The sequence below is a fragment of the Astatotilapia calliptera genome, chromosome 6, assembly GCF_964374335.1.
Source record: "Astatotilapia calliptera chromosome 6, fAstCal68.1, whole genome shotgun sequence".
Lineage (NCBI taxonomy): Eukaryota > Metazoa > Chordata > Actinopteri > Cichliformes > Cichlidae > Astatotilapia > Astatotilapia calliptera.
Window position 1 is genome coordinate 6637381 of NC_137427.1, and position 18557 is coordinate 6655937.

General features: G+C 42.5%; 1 protein-coding gene across 2 annotated transcripts; it reads left to right on the top strand.

The window, feature by feature from the left end:
- Nucleotides 1–8865: 8865 nt before the first annotated feature.
- Nucleotides 8866–16952, top strand: pcdh18a (protocadherin 18a). Of its 2 annotated transcripts, none has more exons than XM_026169917.2 (4): nt 8866–11819; nt 12517–12605; nt 13234–13406; nt 15289–16952. In XM_026169917.2, the coding sequence occupies exons 1-4, from the start codon at nt 9345–9347 to the stop codon at nt 16140–16142; spliced, it is 3591 nt and encodes a 1196-aa protein (XP_026025702.1). In that variant the 5' UTR covers nt 8866–9344; the 3' UTR covers nt 16143–16952. The 2 variants fall into 2 exon arrangements, with proteins under 2 accessions (XP_026025702.1, XP_026025703.1); XM_026169918.2 differs by having other exon boundaries at nt 8867–11819; nt 12550–12605.
- The last annotated feature ends 1605 nt before the right edge of the window (nt 16953–18557 follow it).

Genomic DNA, 18557 nt, shown 5'->3' on the forward strand with positions numbered 1-18557 from the left:
TCAAAGCAGCATTTAGTTTAGTGGTAAATTACTAATATAGATCCTTTACCTTCATGTGTTTCTCAAGATCTTTAGTAAAGTAGCTTTGAATTAATGAGCAAACCATCCAATTTAATTTACATTTCTATTTAATTGAGAGAGAGAAAAGAAGAAAAAACAATATAAAGTGTCTTGGTAAAGTGTAAGGCACTGATCTTCTCTCAGAAAGGATGCAATGACCCCCACTACATAACACACTACATGCAGGGAACAAGCACCGCAGTTTTTCTTTTAATTTGCTATGGATATGTGTATAACAACATTATCAGCAAGCATTAGAACAATATATATGTTATATGGTGGAGAAGATGTATTTTATATTGAACTACTGCCTGTCCAAATGTCTGTGCACATCCTAGCCATATAGTATTTCACAACATTTTAATGGTTTTTACCAGTGTTGTATTTCTATTTCAGATTTTCACTCATATGACTCATAATGACGTATCTTTTTGAATGCATCATCAAAAACAGAAGAGGCCTTGCACAAGGCTAGAAGCAGGTGAGAAGTTGTGATAATGGTTATTGATTACAGAACTAGCACACTGTGTCTTGTCTTGTTTTTTATTACAGATGAAAAGCCATCATCCCTGCGAGGCTACTTAGTGTGCTCAATGAAGAGGAATGTGTGGGAGAAAGATGTTAAATGCTGGATATGTATTGCTATATATAAAAGTAATCAAGTGTGAACAAAAGCTGGTGCTGATGATGATGTGGCGCATGTGGGAATTAATTTGGCTAATTATGATGGATGCTTGTTTGGCTCGTATGGGGAAAAAAAGAAAATTTAGAGACCATGCTAATCAACAAAATGTGCTTGTATATGTTTCCTTTTTGGGGGGGGATTCATTCAGTAAGACTGATTGTGTGTAATCTTACTTTGTATCAGCATGTGTTTGTTTTGAGCCTGCACTCTTGGAGATCTCTCCCTCCTTTCGTACCTTTGATGAGACCCCTGGGAGTGATGGTTTGCACTTCAGCAACACGTTTTTTTTCTCCCTCTTCTTGAGTCGGAGTTTGTCGTAACTAAAACCATCAGAGAGCCTCCTTACCATTTGCTGTTTATTTGGCACAGGAAAATCTCTGATGTGAATTAATTGCTTGTTAGCTGAGAGGAGCCAATAATAACAGCCTAGGAGTGATGCAGACTTGACAAGACTTGTTTAATGATTAGCGATGGTGATGAACACTTCATTACTATTCATGTACTGTGCAGATTTTTTTAAGCACAATACAAATGAATTTTAATGACTCGAATTACATTTTTCTTAAGCATTTTTTTAAAAGTTTGTGAATAAATTAATGCTCACTTGACAGTTCACTAAGTACACCCCTAATCATTTTGCATACAAAATGACACATTTTTGACACTTATTTCAGATCCTCTATTTTCCTTCTTTTTATAAAAACTATTATGACATCAAATAGACTGAAAATACTTGATGTCCAGGTTAATAAGCAGGGATGAGCTAAAAGAGACGTTTGTAAATGAGGGATAATCCCTCAGCAGAGTCTTCCATATCACTGCAAAAGTGAATGACAGTAGTCAAAGTGTAATGCATATACACATCAAGTAAGGCATTAAAACTAAGCAGTTGTCTTTAACCGTTAAGAAAATAGAGAGTTTAATTGTGTAAAATCGGCTGCAATATTGTGTCCATCATCGATCAGTTTTGTCATATTTTGTCCACTTTCCATTTTTGTCTGCTTTTCCAGCCATCCGTTATGAGTGTTTCTTCCCTTCCCTCTCCCTCTGCGAATCACTGCCTGCTGAGCTGATTGAACATGTGCTATTCACTGTTTGGATTGTGACCCAAATCCCTTGCAAAAACTTGAAACACCATGTTAAACATTCTCCAATAGAGTCCAACAGCTTGTGAAATATGTGGTCAATTTGTTCATGTTTGTAACAATGCTGCATCCAGAAGAAATGACTGTCTAAATCCACTTTATCATCCAACTTTGTACAACCTTTTCCAAGGTCTTTTTTTTCTCCAAACCAAATCAACAAGAGCTCAGGTGCAGCTAGCCTGGTGTATAACTAATAGATACTTGCACACACCAAAGTCCTACCTAAACACGCACGCACGCATGCACACACACACACACACACACACACACACACACACACACACACACACACACACACACAAATTGAGCAAAGCATCCTGGCTCTGTCAAGGTTGTCACAAATCAATCCAGAGTTGTGTTTTCATTAAGCGAAGGTGAGAAGTGGAGTGTGCAAATGAGAGAGGAAAGAGGTTTTAATCATGAACATCTGAGGGACCAGAGGGTACACTGGAGAAGTCTTCGTTTCTTTTTTTTGTCTTTAGTGCACTCCTACACCTCTCCCTCCCACGTGTCTTTATTTTATTTCTCCTGATGCTTTGAATTCTTTCTTTGTCTCACCACACACACACACACGCCTACTTCCACGGTCCCCTCTAACCTCCTCTCTCCCCTTCTACCTTTTAACTCCATCATCTCTTTGAGCAGAAACTTTCCACACTTATATACTCCTTGACCCTTCTTTGCTTCTCCCTGTGTCTTAGTCATTTCATCCAGGCTTTTATCAAGCCCCAGCACATTTCAACTTGTGCATCTACCTTTCCACGCTCCCATAGCTTCATCATCGCTTTCCTACTTCTTTCCCCTGCTCCTCAAACTCTTTCCACTCCACTTTATCATGGCCCCCCATTCATTCTCCCATTCCACAGCTGTCAGCTCTCAGAACCTCAAGAACCATAAATCTGGTCCAACCCCAGGAAGTGGGTCACCAGGGGACACTTAAACATGTAGCACTCCAGAGAGGGCCTAACCCTGCTAGAAAATCGGCTCATGCATGCAGAGGTACACAAGCACACGCTCATGAGGACTTGCGCACACACATAGACAGGTTTATGGATGTCGGGGTTGAAACAGAGCAACCTAAGTATAGGTCTGTGTTATTACAACTCATGTTCTTCTATTCAATCCAGGTTGTTAGGATTTATGCGCAGGAGAAACAAGAGAAGCTTTGTGTCACATAAACCACACTGTGCTGCTGCACTTTTACTGAGCCTGGTTTCCTCCTGCATGAACCCACACCCGTCAGTCTGGTGTATGCCAGCAAGTCTCTGGAGCTAGTTATGTTGTGTGTAATCATGCGTGTCTTTGTGTGTGCTCCAGAGATCTCTGGTTTGAGTTAGTCTCTGTGCTCTGCAGCTAATGTCGCTATTTGTTCTACTGCTTTAACGCACTGTAGCTTAGAAGCTAACATTTCCTAATTCAAACGTGATGAGAAATCCCCAAACATTCTTTGATTTGGTTTGGGGTTTTTTTGGTTTGCGGGAACACACAGATGACCTCGACCTCATTACAACTTCTTAATCAAAACCACACAGCAACTTTGTCTGTGCATCAATGAAAGATTTGCATTCCATCTCAAGTATGACTAATGCAAATGTTCTGATACTGTTCACACATGTTTACTGACATGTTCTAAAAGCAGCTTGTCACTGTCTTTTCAAAATGAATACATCAAGGATGACGGTTGCCTTCAAGTCAAAAAAAGCTTGGCCTGTCCTCATTACTAGCCTGACGCACATGCTCTGTCAACAAAATCGCACCAAATGGGACCAATTCCGTTTGGATGAAGCACATCTCCGAGAGAGTTCCTTTTCTAAAACACTAATCTCTGGACCACAAATTAGCTGTCAGTCATCAGCTGTACACAGCCATCGTATCGGGGAAAAGGCAGTCCCCAACAAATCAACAACATGTCAATCACCCATACACCCAAACACATGCTCACAGCTATCGACACAAGAAGGTACACACTTGCAGGCTGAGACGTGCATGAACACACGCACACAACAATCAGTGAATGTGTCTTTAGACTAAAAGCTCCTAACTCTGTTTTCTCCATTAATTCAAGGTGACTTCAGCAAAGAATTAGAGAAGGGATATGGAACTTAGGGCTCTAAAGTGCTCTCCTAATTAATATAAATTTTCAATTGATATTGCCTCAATGAATTGCATTATAATTTTATAAATTTAGCATGTATTAATTCTTATCACTAAGGAGAAACCATTTAAGAGTCAAGAAAATGTGTCTAAGTATCCGATTGAAATGTGGGTTAGCTGATATTAGATAGTTTCTTTAATAGGTTTTGAAGCTTAATGACTTTCAATCAATATTAAATGAATAGTAAGTTTTCCATTTCATGCTAAAAAAAGAAGGCTGGAAGCAGAAGGAAACAACTGGTCTATTGTTCCTCAGTATAAATAGGTTTTATCTTGTTTGCTTATTTCCTACAAAATTTAGGATTAAAGAAATGTAAGAACAGTTTGTGGCTTACCAGAAGTTAACACTCCAGAAATGTCAAACTGTTGCTTTAACTTTGAAATTTAACATGCACATCTGTGATAACTCTATAGAAGAAAAATTTACCAACCAAATTAATATGCTATTTGAGATGAGGAAGCATGTTCAAAACATTGAGACAATAAGCAGAATTCAGCAAGGAACTCAATCTGTCAAGTGATCAAAGACAACAAAGCTCTCAGACAACATTTGCAGTTTGGTGTAATTTAGCTTTGAGCTACTGTTGTTTCCTCAGGTGTGCAGAAACACACAGCTTTTGGGATTTTTAGTGTAATATCAGTATTGTTTTCCTTCATCTGACTTTGTGGCGTCAATACAAACCTTATTTGTAGATCTCAGCATTACTCTGTCTATGTGAGAATGTTATAATAACCACTAGAAAGCACTGTCCTATTGTTTAAGTTGTAATAAACCAGAATTATCATTTAATGTACAACTGAAATTTTGTCCAAATAAAAGCAATAATAAGGAACTGCTTAAGTGGCAGTTTAAATTCCTTCTGTTTTGACAAAGAAATTCAGTAATGTTTCACATTTCACGTAAGGGTGAATCTTACTTATACAATATGAATACAGATAGAGAATGTATTTCAAATCCTGAGTGCTGTGGTGCTGATTGCTTGTGAAGCCTTTGTGTTTCTTTGTGCCATGACTTGGTTGGCCAAAGCACCTCGCTGTCAGTGCCATTCAGTCAGATAAAGTGTGTGAGAGTGTCTGCCCATGGATGCATGTCTGTGTGTGTGTGTGTGTGTGTGTGTGTGTGTGTGTGTGTGTGTGTGTGTGTGTGTGTGTGTGTGTGTGTGTGTGTGTGTGTGTGTGCGTGTGTGTGCGTGTGTGCGTGTAGTAGAAAGTCAGCTAGGTATGAATCAGGGAGAGAGAATGAGGCCAAGGAAAGGATGACTGGATGATTAGACACCCAAACTGCTCCTTCATGTCAAGCAAACAAATGAAATAGTCACCATCCCACAACTGCAAGAGAATGGAAAATAATTTGGTTATTTGACTTGACAATACATAAAAAAGCAGGTCTACAGGGGGAATAACTGCCAACACCCAAAGCACTAAGGGTTCACAAACTTACAGTCACTACGGGCACCAAGAGTAGAATGGAACAGAATAGAATAGCAAATGCATTGGTCATCCATATAGTATAACCATCCCAGAGTTAAAATGACACTTTGTACTGGTCTTGCAGAGGAAAGGTATGAATAATTTATACACCTTTCCTACCGCATAAGTCAGTAAAGTCTGTAAAAAAGTAATAACAGCCTGTTCTTTTCATTGGATGCAGGGCCGAGGGACTGGCAGAGCAGTGCAGTAATGCGTCCACTTTAAAGGTGACCAGCCTCATTCTTTCTTTGCCTCATAGTTCTGCCTGGGCTATAAATTTGTCGCCCAACTGTTGACATCGCTTCCAATATGCTAGGCTCAGACTGTGATCACCACATGCACTGTGAGCAGGAACAAGGCAGAGCACTCTTTCTTGTCTACTCAGTACTTACGCACACACATAGACACACATACACGCACCAGTGGTGGTCATAAAGTAATAAAACTCTGTGGAACCCTAATGAAAGCAAAGGAGTGGGGGGGGGGGGGGGGACTCGGATGAATAACAATCATTGCCCTTATGGGGGTGGTTGTGTATGTATGTGTGTGTTTATGTGAGTGTGTGTATGTGTGCAGGGGGAGGTATCAACTTCTCCCTCCCTCCGCAGTGAAAACAAATTCCCAACCTTTCTGTGGTCCTACTCCTCCCCTCCGGAATGGAATCCACCAAATCGCTGCTAACTGAATAATGTGACAAAGAACGGGCAGACGAGGCGACAGATGCTCGCGTGCCTTTACAACCAAACCACCACAATCACTGCTCGCACCGCGCGCACACACAACCACATGCATTCCTCTTGACTCCAATCTGAAGCGACCGGGGTCCAGAGGCAGATTTCTAAGGCCGCTCCACCTGCTGCGCCTGTTGACTTCGAGGGAGGGGGATATGGCAGTGGATTGTCATTAATGTTGGCGGCAGACGTTTAATTCACACTATTACTTTATGACTACAAGGCCCGAACACACGGAGGCAATTGTTAGGCAAGCATAATGAAGAGAGCTGCACACGGGCACTGGAGCTATTTGTTTGTTTGTGCTGATCGCATGCATTTGTGGAGACCGAACTGGGCTTTAGAACAACCCATGGATCAATAAAATTATCTTTGGGGACGGGAGCAGAAGAAGTTAAACAAAACCAAAATCCAAGAGACATGGCATCTTTGCACCTGCTGTAAAGAATGAATATTTGCAGCTCAATGGGTGTCCTTAAGCACTAAAGATCATGTTTGCTCGGCTCTTCGGGTTATGCAGCGTAGCTAAATGTATTAAGCCTCCATCTGCTTTTTACTTAGATTATACCCCCTCTATATATTAATTGTTTTTATTCTGCGCAGTGTTTAAGACCCCACGCACCCGCACCCCCTCCGCCACTTTCTCTTTCTTTTGCTTCCTTCTTCCATAAACTCCAGAGCTGACTTTGTTCTCCAAATGTGATTAGCTTCTCCGGGACGCCGGGAGTAATTGCATTACTGCATTGTGAGCATTTGGAGCTATGGAAATGTTGGGTGTCCGTATCAAACCTGTTTAAATACTCAGTGCATTATGGTTAAAGATGTGCAAAAGACGGGTGAATGCAAACATTTTGCAGACATGGCTCAGGCGATGAATAGACAGGGAGCGGGAATAAAGGTTTTCCGCCAATTTAAGGCTGTGGGTTCAAAAGAGGAGCTTCTGGTTGGTGTCTATGCACTTTTAGAATTTTTTAATAAACCATAGTTTTCGGGGTAATTCGTAAAAAGTTGTAGAAGCGGTGCAGATGCGTTGCTTTAAAGACTAGCCTGAATAACCTAGTTCATATGGATAACATCATTATGCTCAGTGATGGTGTGTATATCTAATTTCTATTGCAGCAGTGGGTTTAGCAACTGTTAGTACTTTATTGATTTGTTTTTGAGATACTGTATCTATTTATTTCTTAAGGTTAACTTCGGGTCAACGCTTTCAGTGGTTTTGAAAGTGTTGACTGAGAAATTTCCAAAGACTGTGATAAGTGGAGGTGAACGAGGCCGTTCTGAGCTTAGTTTCTTTTAGGTGAAGGTTGTGTTCTTTCTGCTCCAGATGGTCATTAGTGTCTCATCTTCGGTGTGTTCTATAATATTTCATTTCAATATGTATGAGGAGTTTTGGTGACTGAAGCTCTGATGAGCGCTTTTTCTCTGTCTTTTTTGACGCACACACAAGAAACACGGACAAGCACGCGAGCGAACACGCGAGTACAGCTCTGGAAAAGCTGCTTGGTACTCTACAATCCCCCATGACAACTCATTTCCTCACAGTTGTGTGGGGTTCGTGGCTCCGCTGGAGTCTTGTTTGGTCGGCTGTAATCGCTGGGTCCCGGTGCCAAACAAACCGCGCCAGATGGTCTCCAGAATGCACATCCCAGTTGTGCACATTGTAAACCTTAGATCTCTCTCTCCCTTTCTGTTCGTGCTTTTATTCATTTCTCTGTTTATGTTTGATTCTCTGGCCTGTTTGCACATTTGCGCCAATTAGATTTTTTTCCCCTTTTTCTAGTGAACAGAAAAATACATGCCCAAACTATAGAATTGTGGATGCTTATCAGAAACCCATCCTGCGGGGAGTTTGATGTTAAACAGATTTGTGCACGGGGACAGAGCTGTTCCTCGGCGTGACCAACTCTTTTAAGGCATTCATTAGAGTCCGGCTTCCTTTCAACGCGATTCGCCACACAGCTTACCCGGCTTATACCCTCACCCATAGACAGTTACAGATGAGGCACATGTGAAAAAATATATTGCGCTGAACACATCTCCTACAAAGTGTATGAGCATGGAGAAGGGGGTAGTCAGCTGCCACTTGAAAGAGCAGAAAAAGACTTGGTACAGTACAAGCTGGTGGCACGCATATGCACTAACGCCGAGACACCCGGTGCGTCAATCATTTAGCAGGAGTGTGTGTGGTGACAGCTGGTTATAGCTCGACTAGGTGTGTCTATCAGTGATTCAAGTATAGGGACTTACAAAGCTAAAGATGAATGTGACTGTATATCTTTCTTGTTTAATGATAATTTAGACTCTTTGTGTCTCCGCGCTGTCTGGAGAGAACAGACCCGAAGCGAGAAACTCGTAAACCTTCCCGGGGTTTTATAGCAACGGGGGAAGCAATTTCAGTATGGTATTTTTTAGTTTATTTTCTACTCTGTCCATTGTAGATGCGTAGTCGTTACTCTGAAAAGTGGTGAAAGTGAACCCCCACAGGGCGGGGTTTTTACCCCCCCCCCCCCCCACACACACACACACACACACACACACACACTTTATCCCTTTCCTCCCTCTTGCGCCTCCCCTTTCCTCTCTTTTCGGAGTTTGAGTGGCTACCAGCCAGCTTTTGATTTAAGGATCATTTGTCTTTCCTGGGATGTGAAAAAAGGGTCGTGGCTGATCTACAACTAGTTCGTTTGAGGCGGTTATTTTGGGAAACTCTGTGTGCAGAGGCACCTCAAATAGAGAGAGGGAGCGAAAGAGAGCGCACGGCGCACAGACCAGAGGCAGGGAGGAGAGAGAGAAAGGCGCACAGATTTCAGTGGAACTCCGCTGGTTCCCCCGCACACTGGATGCGCGCAACAGATCTGTATGACAACGGAGTACAGACAGAAACACATTCGGATGGTTTTATGGAAATTAGAGCAACTTAAGCAAGCTTACATTTAACAATCGGGTGTTTTTCCCCTTGCCCAGTGGAGAAAGCAATGCTACTGAATCAGCGAGCTCATCATTTAATAAGTTGAAACTGGAACAGATCTCCACTGCATTTTGCAGTAATTCCTTTGGACTTATTTCGGAGTTCAGCAAAATACAAAGGAGACCAAAATGAAGGGGCTCTTTCTACGAAGAATGTGGAAAGTTCTGGCGGTGTTGGCACTGGCGACGCAGCACATCACTGGCAAGACACTGAAATATCAGATTTATGAGGAGCAGAAGGTTGGCACTGTCATTGCCCGCTTGAAAGAAGACGTCGCGGATGTCCTGGCTAAACTTCCAAGCTCGGTGCCGCTCCGCTTTAGAGCTATGCAACGAGGAAGCTCGTCTTTCTTCAATGTGCGCGAGCAGGACGGAGAAATCAGCATCAAGACCAAAATTGATCGCGAGAAACTCTGCGAAAAGAATCTGAATTGTTCCATTCAGTTCGACGTGCTAACACTCCCCACTGAGCACCTCCAGCTGTTTCTCATCGAGGTGGAGGTGTTGGACATTAACGACAACGCACCTCAGTTCGCTCGCGCCGTGATCCCAATTGAGATTTCCGAGAGCGCGGCCGTGGGAGCGCGCATTCCCTTGGACAGCGCCACAGACCCCGATGTCGGGGAGAATTCACTGTACTCGTATGCCTTAGAACCAAACAACTTCTTTAAGCTTGACATTCAGTCTAGGACTGATGGGGTTAAATATGCTGAGCTGGTGGTGCTAAGGGAGCTCGATCGGGAGGAGCGCTCTGGTTACGAACTTCAATACACGGCCTCTGACAGGGGCGTTCCCCCGAGAACGGGTTCGACCCTCCTTAAAATCAGTGTTACTGACTCAAACGATAACAGTCCGGTTTTTGAAAAGTCGTCATATGTCATCAATCTGCCCGAAAATTCACCTGTTGGCACTCTGCTCATTGACTTAAACGCAACGGACGCGGATGAGGGCACAAACGCCAAAATAGTCTACTCATTTAGCAGTCATGTTTCTCCGAAAATAATGGAGACATTCAAAATTAACCCCGACAGCGGTCACCTGACTCTCATCAGGCGCGTAGATCACGAGACTGCTAATTCTTATGATATCGATGTGCAAGCACAGGACATGGGTCCAAACTCCATGCCCGCTCACTGCAAGATCCTGGTCAAAGTGGTAGACATCAACGACAACAAACCTGACATCAGCATCACTCTCATGTCTTCCCAGGGGAATGGAGATGCAGCTTACGTATCTGAAGCTTCGCCTTTGGACACATTTGTTGCTTTGGTCAGGGTAGAGGACTTGGACTCTGGACTGAATGGGGAGGTGGAGTGCAAGCTTCATGGTCAAGGCTACTTCAAATTGCAGAAAACATATGAGAACAACTACATGATTTTGACCAATGTGACTCTAGACAGAGAGAAGAGGTCAGAGTTCAGCCTGACTGTGGTGGCAGAGGATCGAGGGACTCCAAGTCTTTCTACTGTCAAACATTTCACTGTGCATGTAACTGATGAAAATGACAACCCACCACGTTTTGAGAAGGGGCAATATGAGATCTTTAAATCAGAGAACAATGCCCCTGGAGCATATCTGACGTCCATCTTGGCCACTGACCCTGACCTGGATTCTAATGGGCAGGTGAGCTACTCCATCTTGGAGAACTCTGTTCACGGCAGTTCTATCTCCACCTATGTCACCATTGACCCCTCTAATGGCGCTATCTATGCACTGCGCACATTTGATCGAGAGGATGTTAGCCGTATAGCCTTTATTGTGCAAGCAAAGGATGCAGGAAAACCAGCACTGCTCAGCAATGCCACAGTTATTCTGAACATTCTGGATGAAAATGACAACCCTCCAGTCATTGTGGTCCCTCAGCTGTGGAACTTCACTGCAGATGTGCCTGCTTCAAAGTTTACAGAGGCTGGACACTTAATAACTGTGGTTAGGGCAACTGATAGAGATACAGGAGTCAATGCTGAGCTCATTTGCTCTATAGTCAGTGGCAACGAAGAAGGATTCTTCTTGATTGAGCCGCGAACATGTGAGATTCATGCCAATGCTAGTCTGGATAACTTCCCCCATGACCATGCAGAGCTGACTGTTGTGGTCAGAGATCAAGGAAGTGAGAGTCTCAGTGCTAAGGCCGTTCTGAAAATCACTCTCCATGAGACCATTGAGAACCACGGGTCAGTAACAGACCAAGGAGAGGCTTCACTTGATGTATCTCTGATTATCATCATCTCCTTGGGAGCCATCTGCGTCGCACTCATGTTTATCATGGTGGTGTTTGCTTCTCGCTGTAACCGGGAGAAAAAGGACACCAGGCACTCCTATAACTGCCGGGTAGCAGAATCCACCCACCAGCACCACCCAAAGAAGCCCTCACGCCAAATACACAAAGGTGATATAACCTTGGTCCCCACAGTGAACGGCACTCTCCCAATCAGAGCCCACCACCGCTCCCCTTCAGCCACACCTCCCATGGAACGAGCCCAGATAGGGAGCAGGCAGAACCACCACAGTCGCCAATCCCTGAACAGCCTAGTGACCATTTCGTCCAATCATATTCCAGAGAGCTTTGCCCTGGAACTGGCACACACAACTCCACCAGTTGAGGTAAGTGCGCGTGCACACACACACACACACACACACACACACACACACACACACACACACACACACACACACAGAGAAACAAATTACTTTCAGATATTTCAAATGTGATCCCACAGCCCCTTTCCAAATTTTCTTTCTCAGTGTTTCTCCCTCTCTCAAGCACACACACACACACACACACACACACACACACACACACACACACACACACACACACACACACACACACACACACACACACACCAGCCTTCTCATCCTCACACAGCTGTCCCTGTTTGAGCAAATTAACTCATCATTTCCATGACAGTGACTTAATCAACACTGCCCTGTAGTTCAAACTGATTCTCATTAAAAACTGTTGATGATTATAGACGTGTCTTTGTCTTTACCTTGTTTACACCCTGTCACCATTACCTCCATCATGACCATGACTCACCCCCCCAGTCATATGTCTACATATTCATCTAGACTCACCCTCAACCCCCCCTTTTTGTTTTAACATCATCCATTTTGTCTCATCCATTTTTAGCAGCCCCTCCATCATCCATTTTGTGTTTACTCATCCATTATTTTGTCTTCTGTGTTGTCTGTCTCTCTTTTCCCCTTCCTCAATTCTCCATCTGTAATTCATCCCCCCCTTTCTGTTTCTTTTTGTTTGTTTTATTTTGTTTGTTTTGTCATTTTTTTTGGGATGTAGCAAGTCTCACAGCTTCTGTCCATGCTCCATCAGGGCCAGTACCAGCCCAGACCCAGTTTCCGTGGCAACAAATACTCGCGCAGCTACAGGTAATTTACCCCCCACCCCCCAGCCACCCCTTCCCCCCCAAAAAGATTATCTTTTGTTTACTTTTTAAACCTCTTGTTTTTCATTGTGTCTGACATTTGTCAACAACCCGTTGTGCAGGTTTCCCTGTCAGTTGATCAGTTACATGTAGATCATGACTTGATGGTGTCCAAATGTTTTTATTCATATTCTAATTGTCATACCAATGTCTTCTGTTCTAAGTGTGAAACCCTTAGATGTCTGAATATCACAAAAATTCCTTTGTGCTAAAAGGAGCTCAGGTTATAAAGTCTGCATCCATCACTGCTTTCATCATAATATCTGATTATGTTCTTTGGATGATATATTTATTGATACCCTAGTGGCTGCTATGATTTATTTATGGATGCAATTTACCTGCGTGTAGAATTAATGGGTTAAGGCTTGTCACAAGTTTTGACAGATTCCAGAAACAGCCCTAAGTTTGATATAATTTGCTTGTCACTAATCTTCTCTAAGGACAGACTGATTTGTTTAACCTGCAAAACAGAATGTGCCACCTGTGTTTGTCCAAAGTGTAAAATTCTACTACTTACTTTCAGACTATACTTATATGTGTTCATAGTCTTTTTTTTTAATGGCTTCTCACAGGTATGCGTTACAAGACATGGACAAGTTCAGCCTGAAGGACAGTGGCCGTGGGGACAGCGAGGCGGGGGACAGTGATTGTGACATGGGACGGGAATCCCCCGTGGACAGACTGCTGCTGGGGGAGGGCTTTTCTGACCTGATGCACCTTGAAATGCACCATCGACTCCACCCAGGTGAGATTTTGGTGATGCAACCCAGCTCTTCAGCCTATGTCCCTGTGTAAAATGACACCTTTTCCTGTTTTGCGTCACCTTCATAACAGCATGACTAGGCGCCAGTCAGCTGACTTACATACCCAACACCTTCTATTGCAGCAACTCATACTCAAATATTGCTTCACCATCCAGAGCATAATTGCACCTCAGTTTTATTGTACTTTGCAGAAGTTGTCAGTTGTAGGTTTCTGACTAATTCCGCGTCTTGCTTCACTTTGAGTCAGTTGAAATGGCCATTTTCCACTCATGATCTTAGAAATAAGAGATTTCTTTCTCAGTTCAAATTGAAAATGAGCTACAACTGAAACAAGCTGTCTTCCTGCGGACCGCACCTAGGCACCCAGTGTACTGCCTCTCTGACAAATTTCAGCACCATGGACAGCACCAGGCCTAAGCCCATTATTTGTCTGTACACCTGCCTTTACAGCCACTCCATTCACCCTGTTTCCAACACAATCCCTATTGTACTCAGCCCCATTCTTCCACACAGCCCTCATTTCCACGCTCGTTATCACACTGAGAGAGGTTACAGTGTGTCTGGCTGTTACTGTGTGTGTGGTTGTGTGTGTGTGTTATCTGCCCCTAAGATAGAGTCGTGTCTGTAAAATCCTCCCTGGAGCGGAGATGAGTCGCCTGTCACTCATCGGTATGCGTCTCAGAGTGCTGTTTTTTTCCCCTCCTTCTTTTTCTTTTCTTTCTCTTTTTTTCCCCCTGGTGAGTGACAGTGGTGCACTTTCATGTCTGAACTGAGGAGAATTCATAGTAATTGCTTTTAGAATTATGTTATTCTCTCTCTTACTGACTCCATCCTTCTTTTGCTTTCTGCTTCGTGAGATCCTGAGTATCTCTCGCCCTCTCTCTCTTTCGCTCCCTCATTTTGTTAATGTATTACAATCTTTACAGAGATTGGTGGATGTGGACAGTCCTGCTGTATCTTATTTTTGTTCTCCCTTTGAAAATGACTTGGAGGTGTTGGAACCCTTCTCCTCCCCTTTCTCTTCTGCTATCTTTTATGCTAATATAAAAGAAAAAGGAGGGGAAGACGATAATGGGCTGAGAGGGAGGATTACCACTGTTTCTCTTCAGTAGATTTAATTTGTTTAGATTTTTCTATTTAGATGGGCAAATGTGCTTTTTCATGCTGGATAGGATAAAAGAACAAACAAGCAAATCCCTGCCTCAGTCTTGTAGTTGGAAGATGTGGACATACTTGGAAGTGCAGCCAAATATTACATTAATAGCTGCCTATGATGCCATTTGGGTGGGATCTGACACTTGTCTATTTGTTTATTTAAATCCTGTCATAGTCTTCATACCTGGCACTACCTGGAACTCTAAACAGGAATATGAAGAGACTGAGAGAAAAATAAATAAATAAAAATCCTACAAAGCAGAGCCGTGATTTTGATTTTAATGAAAGACTGAAGTGGTGCACCATGAAATATTAATTAGGTATTGTACATGGATCATTCTAACAGAATAAGGCATGGCTCGTCAGACTCAACAGCATGCCTGCTCCTTAAAGAAATCAGTACCTTGTCCTCCTGTTGAACTGTGTATCACTTCAAATATAACACTTTCACCCCTCTTTACTTCAGTCTTAGGCTTTGTGGCTTGTATTATTCAGGGGTGTTGACATTTTCCGTACCAAGTGACAAACATAAAAAAACAAACAAAAAATGGTTTTGTCTGAGGATTTTTAAACATATGATTTGTTTGAGTTGTTTTGCAGACTTTTTGTTGTTACTTTGCCTGATGCATGACGAATGTCCTAAAGATTTTTGTAGTTGAACCGTCTCTTGACTCAGTGTCCTTTTTTTTGTTTTGTTTTCTGCTTTAGCTATGAGACTGTGCACGGATGAATGTCGTGTCCTGGGACACTCTGACCAGTGCTGGATGCCTCCTCTCTCCTCCCCCGCTTCCTCTGCTGACTACCGCAACAACATGTACATCCCTGGGGAGGAGTCCTCCCAGCAGCCTCAGCTCGATGATGACCAGTCCTCCGTTGACTCGGAGCGCCGCAAGAGCTTCTCTACTTTTGGCAAAGAATCTGGGAATGAAGAGGAAGGAGCTGGAGGTGTTGTCTCTGGAGCAGGAGGTGATGTGTGTGCAGCTGGAGGAGGGGCTGGCTCCCTCCTCACAGAGATGAACTCTGTGTTTCAGCGACTCCTACCCCCTAATATGGACTCTTATGTCGAATGCACTGAAACAAGCCCAACTTCATCGTCATCAACCACTGAGAGAGGAAATGGACGAAGTGGCAACATTGTTGGTAACCACAGTAACAACGCTGTTCCCCAGGACAACCGGAGAGGGTTGCTGCCAGGTGGTAAAGGTCCCAGTTACCCCCCAGGGGTGGCTGCATGGGCAGCCAATACTCACTATCTAAACCCAGGAAGTGGGTCTGGAAATGGGACTAACCATGTTTCCTCCTCCCCTTCTTCTTCTACTTCTTCCTCATCCTCACCCTCAACTTCGACTCCCACCTCCACCAGTGGCCAGCCTCCACACTTAAAGTGGCTGCCAGCAATGGAGGAAATTCCAGAGAATTATGAGGAAGATGACTTTGATGGTGTTTTCCATCAGGGTCACCAGAGTGGCAAGCGTAGCGAGAACCGCCACGAGGCTGGCATGGATGCAAGCGAGCTGGTCCAAGAGATCAACAAACTGCTGCAGGATGTCAGGCAAAACTAGAGAAAAAGAGAAGGCATAGCATTGTTTCACTGTGTGATATGAAGAAATATTTCACCACATTATGGTAAATGCGTGTTCCTTGTGCCAACATTAAAAAAGAAGAAAAAAAAAGTTCACATTCACTGTAATGCTCATCTTGTTTATTTTTAACAGATTTTCTCCTTACCTTTCAGTGCTGAGAGAAAGGTAAAAAAACAGCACTGAAGTTGTGATCTGGGTGACTTAAAAGCATCAAAGTGAGCACTGAAAGAACAGATTGCTCAAAGTTGCTTGAATGAGTGATTTCAAAAGGAAATCCACCGACAAAAACTGTACCCTTTCTTCATTTGTAATGTTTACAGCAGCGTGAAGAGACTCCACAGGGAGAAAGCAACAGTTGTGTGATCTAATTTCTCCTCTTACAGTGTACAATATTGTACAGTGTCTGTGGAAAACGGCAAATCCACTTGAATATTGTGCTATGTCTCCTGTTTTGTTATTATGGAATGTAACTGTACAATTTGATCTTTGTATTTTAAAAATACTCTTTTTTACTTCTATATATTTATATGTGTCCATGTATGTTTGTACAGAAAAAGAAAACAAAATGTCTATTTTTTATATTTGTCACTGCATGTCTTGATATCACTCAATGTGTCTCTTTTCCTCTACCCTGTTTATTTTCTAAACGACTGTATTTAATTTTGTTATTGAATGTGTGTGTGCATATTGAAAATAGTCACATCCCAATGCAGTTCCATGTTGGAAGTGAGTTTTGTATGGTAACATTGTGACCAGTGGACGATAAATAAAGTGGAGGGATTCATAAAAGTGTTTGAAAATTATTCTCGGTGCCTGAGGTTTTCAATAATTACTTTCATTTACATTTATTCTTTCATTTCATTTCTCTTGAATTCCTTACTGAGTACTTGCATTTGCCCCATCTGTCTCTTACCTCCCCCTAATGCTCAGCATTGGAATTGCAGCACCCTGTGCGCACAGAGCCAAAATCTCATGTATGCTGTCTAGGCAGACCTTCCCCAGGCCCCATTATATCATGATTCACATGCATGACTCTACTCATAAACATGCCATTAGTGGTGCATTTATTCCCAGATGAACTCTTTAGATTTAAATGCATTTAGGCATTAATTTACTTTCAGATTAGGGGTTCTCTTTCTCACTGTCTCTCATCTGTGAAAGCATAATGCTTCTGGTAAATATGCTTAGCAAATGAACAGCATCTGATAATAGCTGCACATGACGAGAAATTAAAATCATGGGATTGTACAACTCTGCCATATGGACGCATAACACAATTAGGAGAAAGTATGAAGTGAGCTTTTGCCCTCCCCTCACTTCCTCTGCTCATGATTGGGAGAGCTTATCTTTGGTTGATACACTCATGAGCAAGAACACACAAATTAAAAACACACACACACCCAGGAGAAAATAAGTTTAATTTAAAAGCGCAAAAAATCAAACAACCTAGGCTAAATGAAGCAATTAACCTCATGAAACAGAGTTTTAACAAGGTAAAGGTTAGAATTTGCATACACATACACACACACAGCCATAAGGCAGACACAAGTAACATCTACACACCTGCAAAACAAGATCGCGAACACAGACACACATGAAAACAGGAGAATGGCTAAAGCATGTACACATGAAAACACCTAATAATGAAGTCATTTGTCTTCATCATTAAAAGACTCCAAGCGTCAATTACAACAAGCACTGTATGTGTGTGTGTGCGCAAAGGAAACTAAAGCATGCTTGTAATAAATTTAGGTTAGCTTACTGAAAGCTAATCCAGATTCATGTATCTGTAACAGTATTTGGATGACAGGCCTATCCACCATATATCCTACCAGCCATCAGCTCAATTGTTTTAAACTAATGTCACTGAAGATTTTGGCTTGATGCCATTCACATGTTTATATGACAAGTATCCTACAAGACTTCAGTCAGCCGCCAACTGGGTTAATTTAACATAAGTAGCTTTGAGGCAACACAAGCCTACTAAAGAACTCTAATTAACCTGTTATATCTTGTAATGATAGCAAGATAGTCATGCTGTACAAGGTTACTGGCACTGGATGTATCCTTATATTTAGCACAAAACTATGGATAAGGTATCAACCTTCTGCAGCAATAGGTACCTGACTACCACAATAAAAAGGTACATTTAAAATGGACTATTTCATGATGTAGAAACAGGATTTCACTATGTTGTATATGTCGTTTCAAAATTAGCCCAAGATTGGCAATACATGATGAATGATCATCAGCAACAAGAAATTTCTTTGGCAAAGGGTAATGGTGTGTGTAATGAAAGAAAAAAGAAAAAAAAACACAGGGTGAAAGATCCAGTCATACTCATTTATTACCACTCACATAATTAATTTTACACAAAAACAACAGTGGCACTGA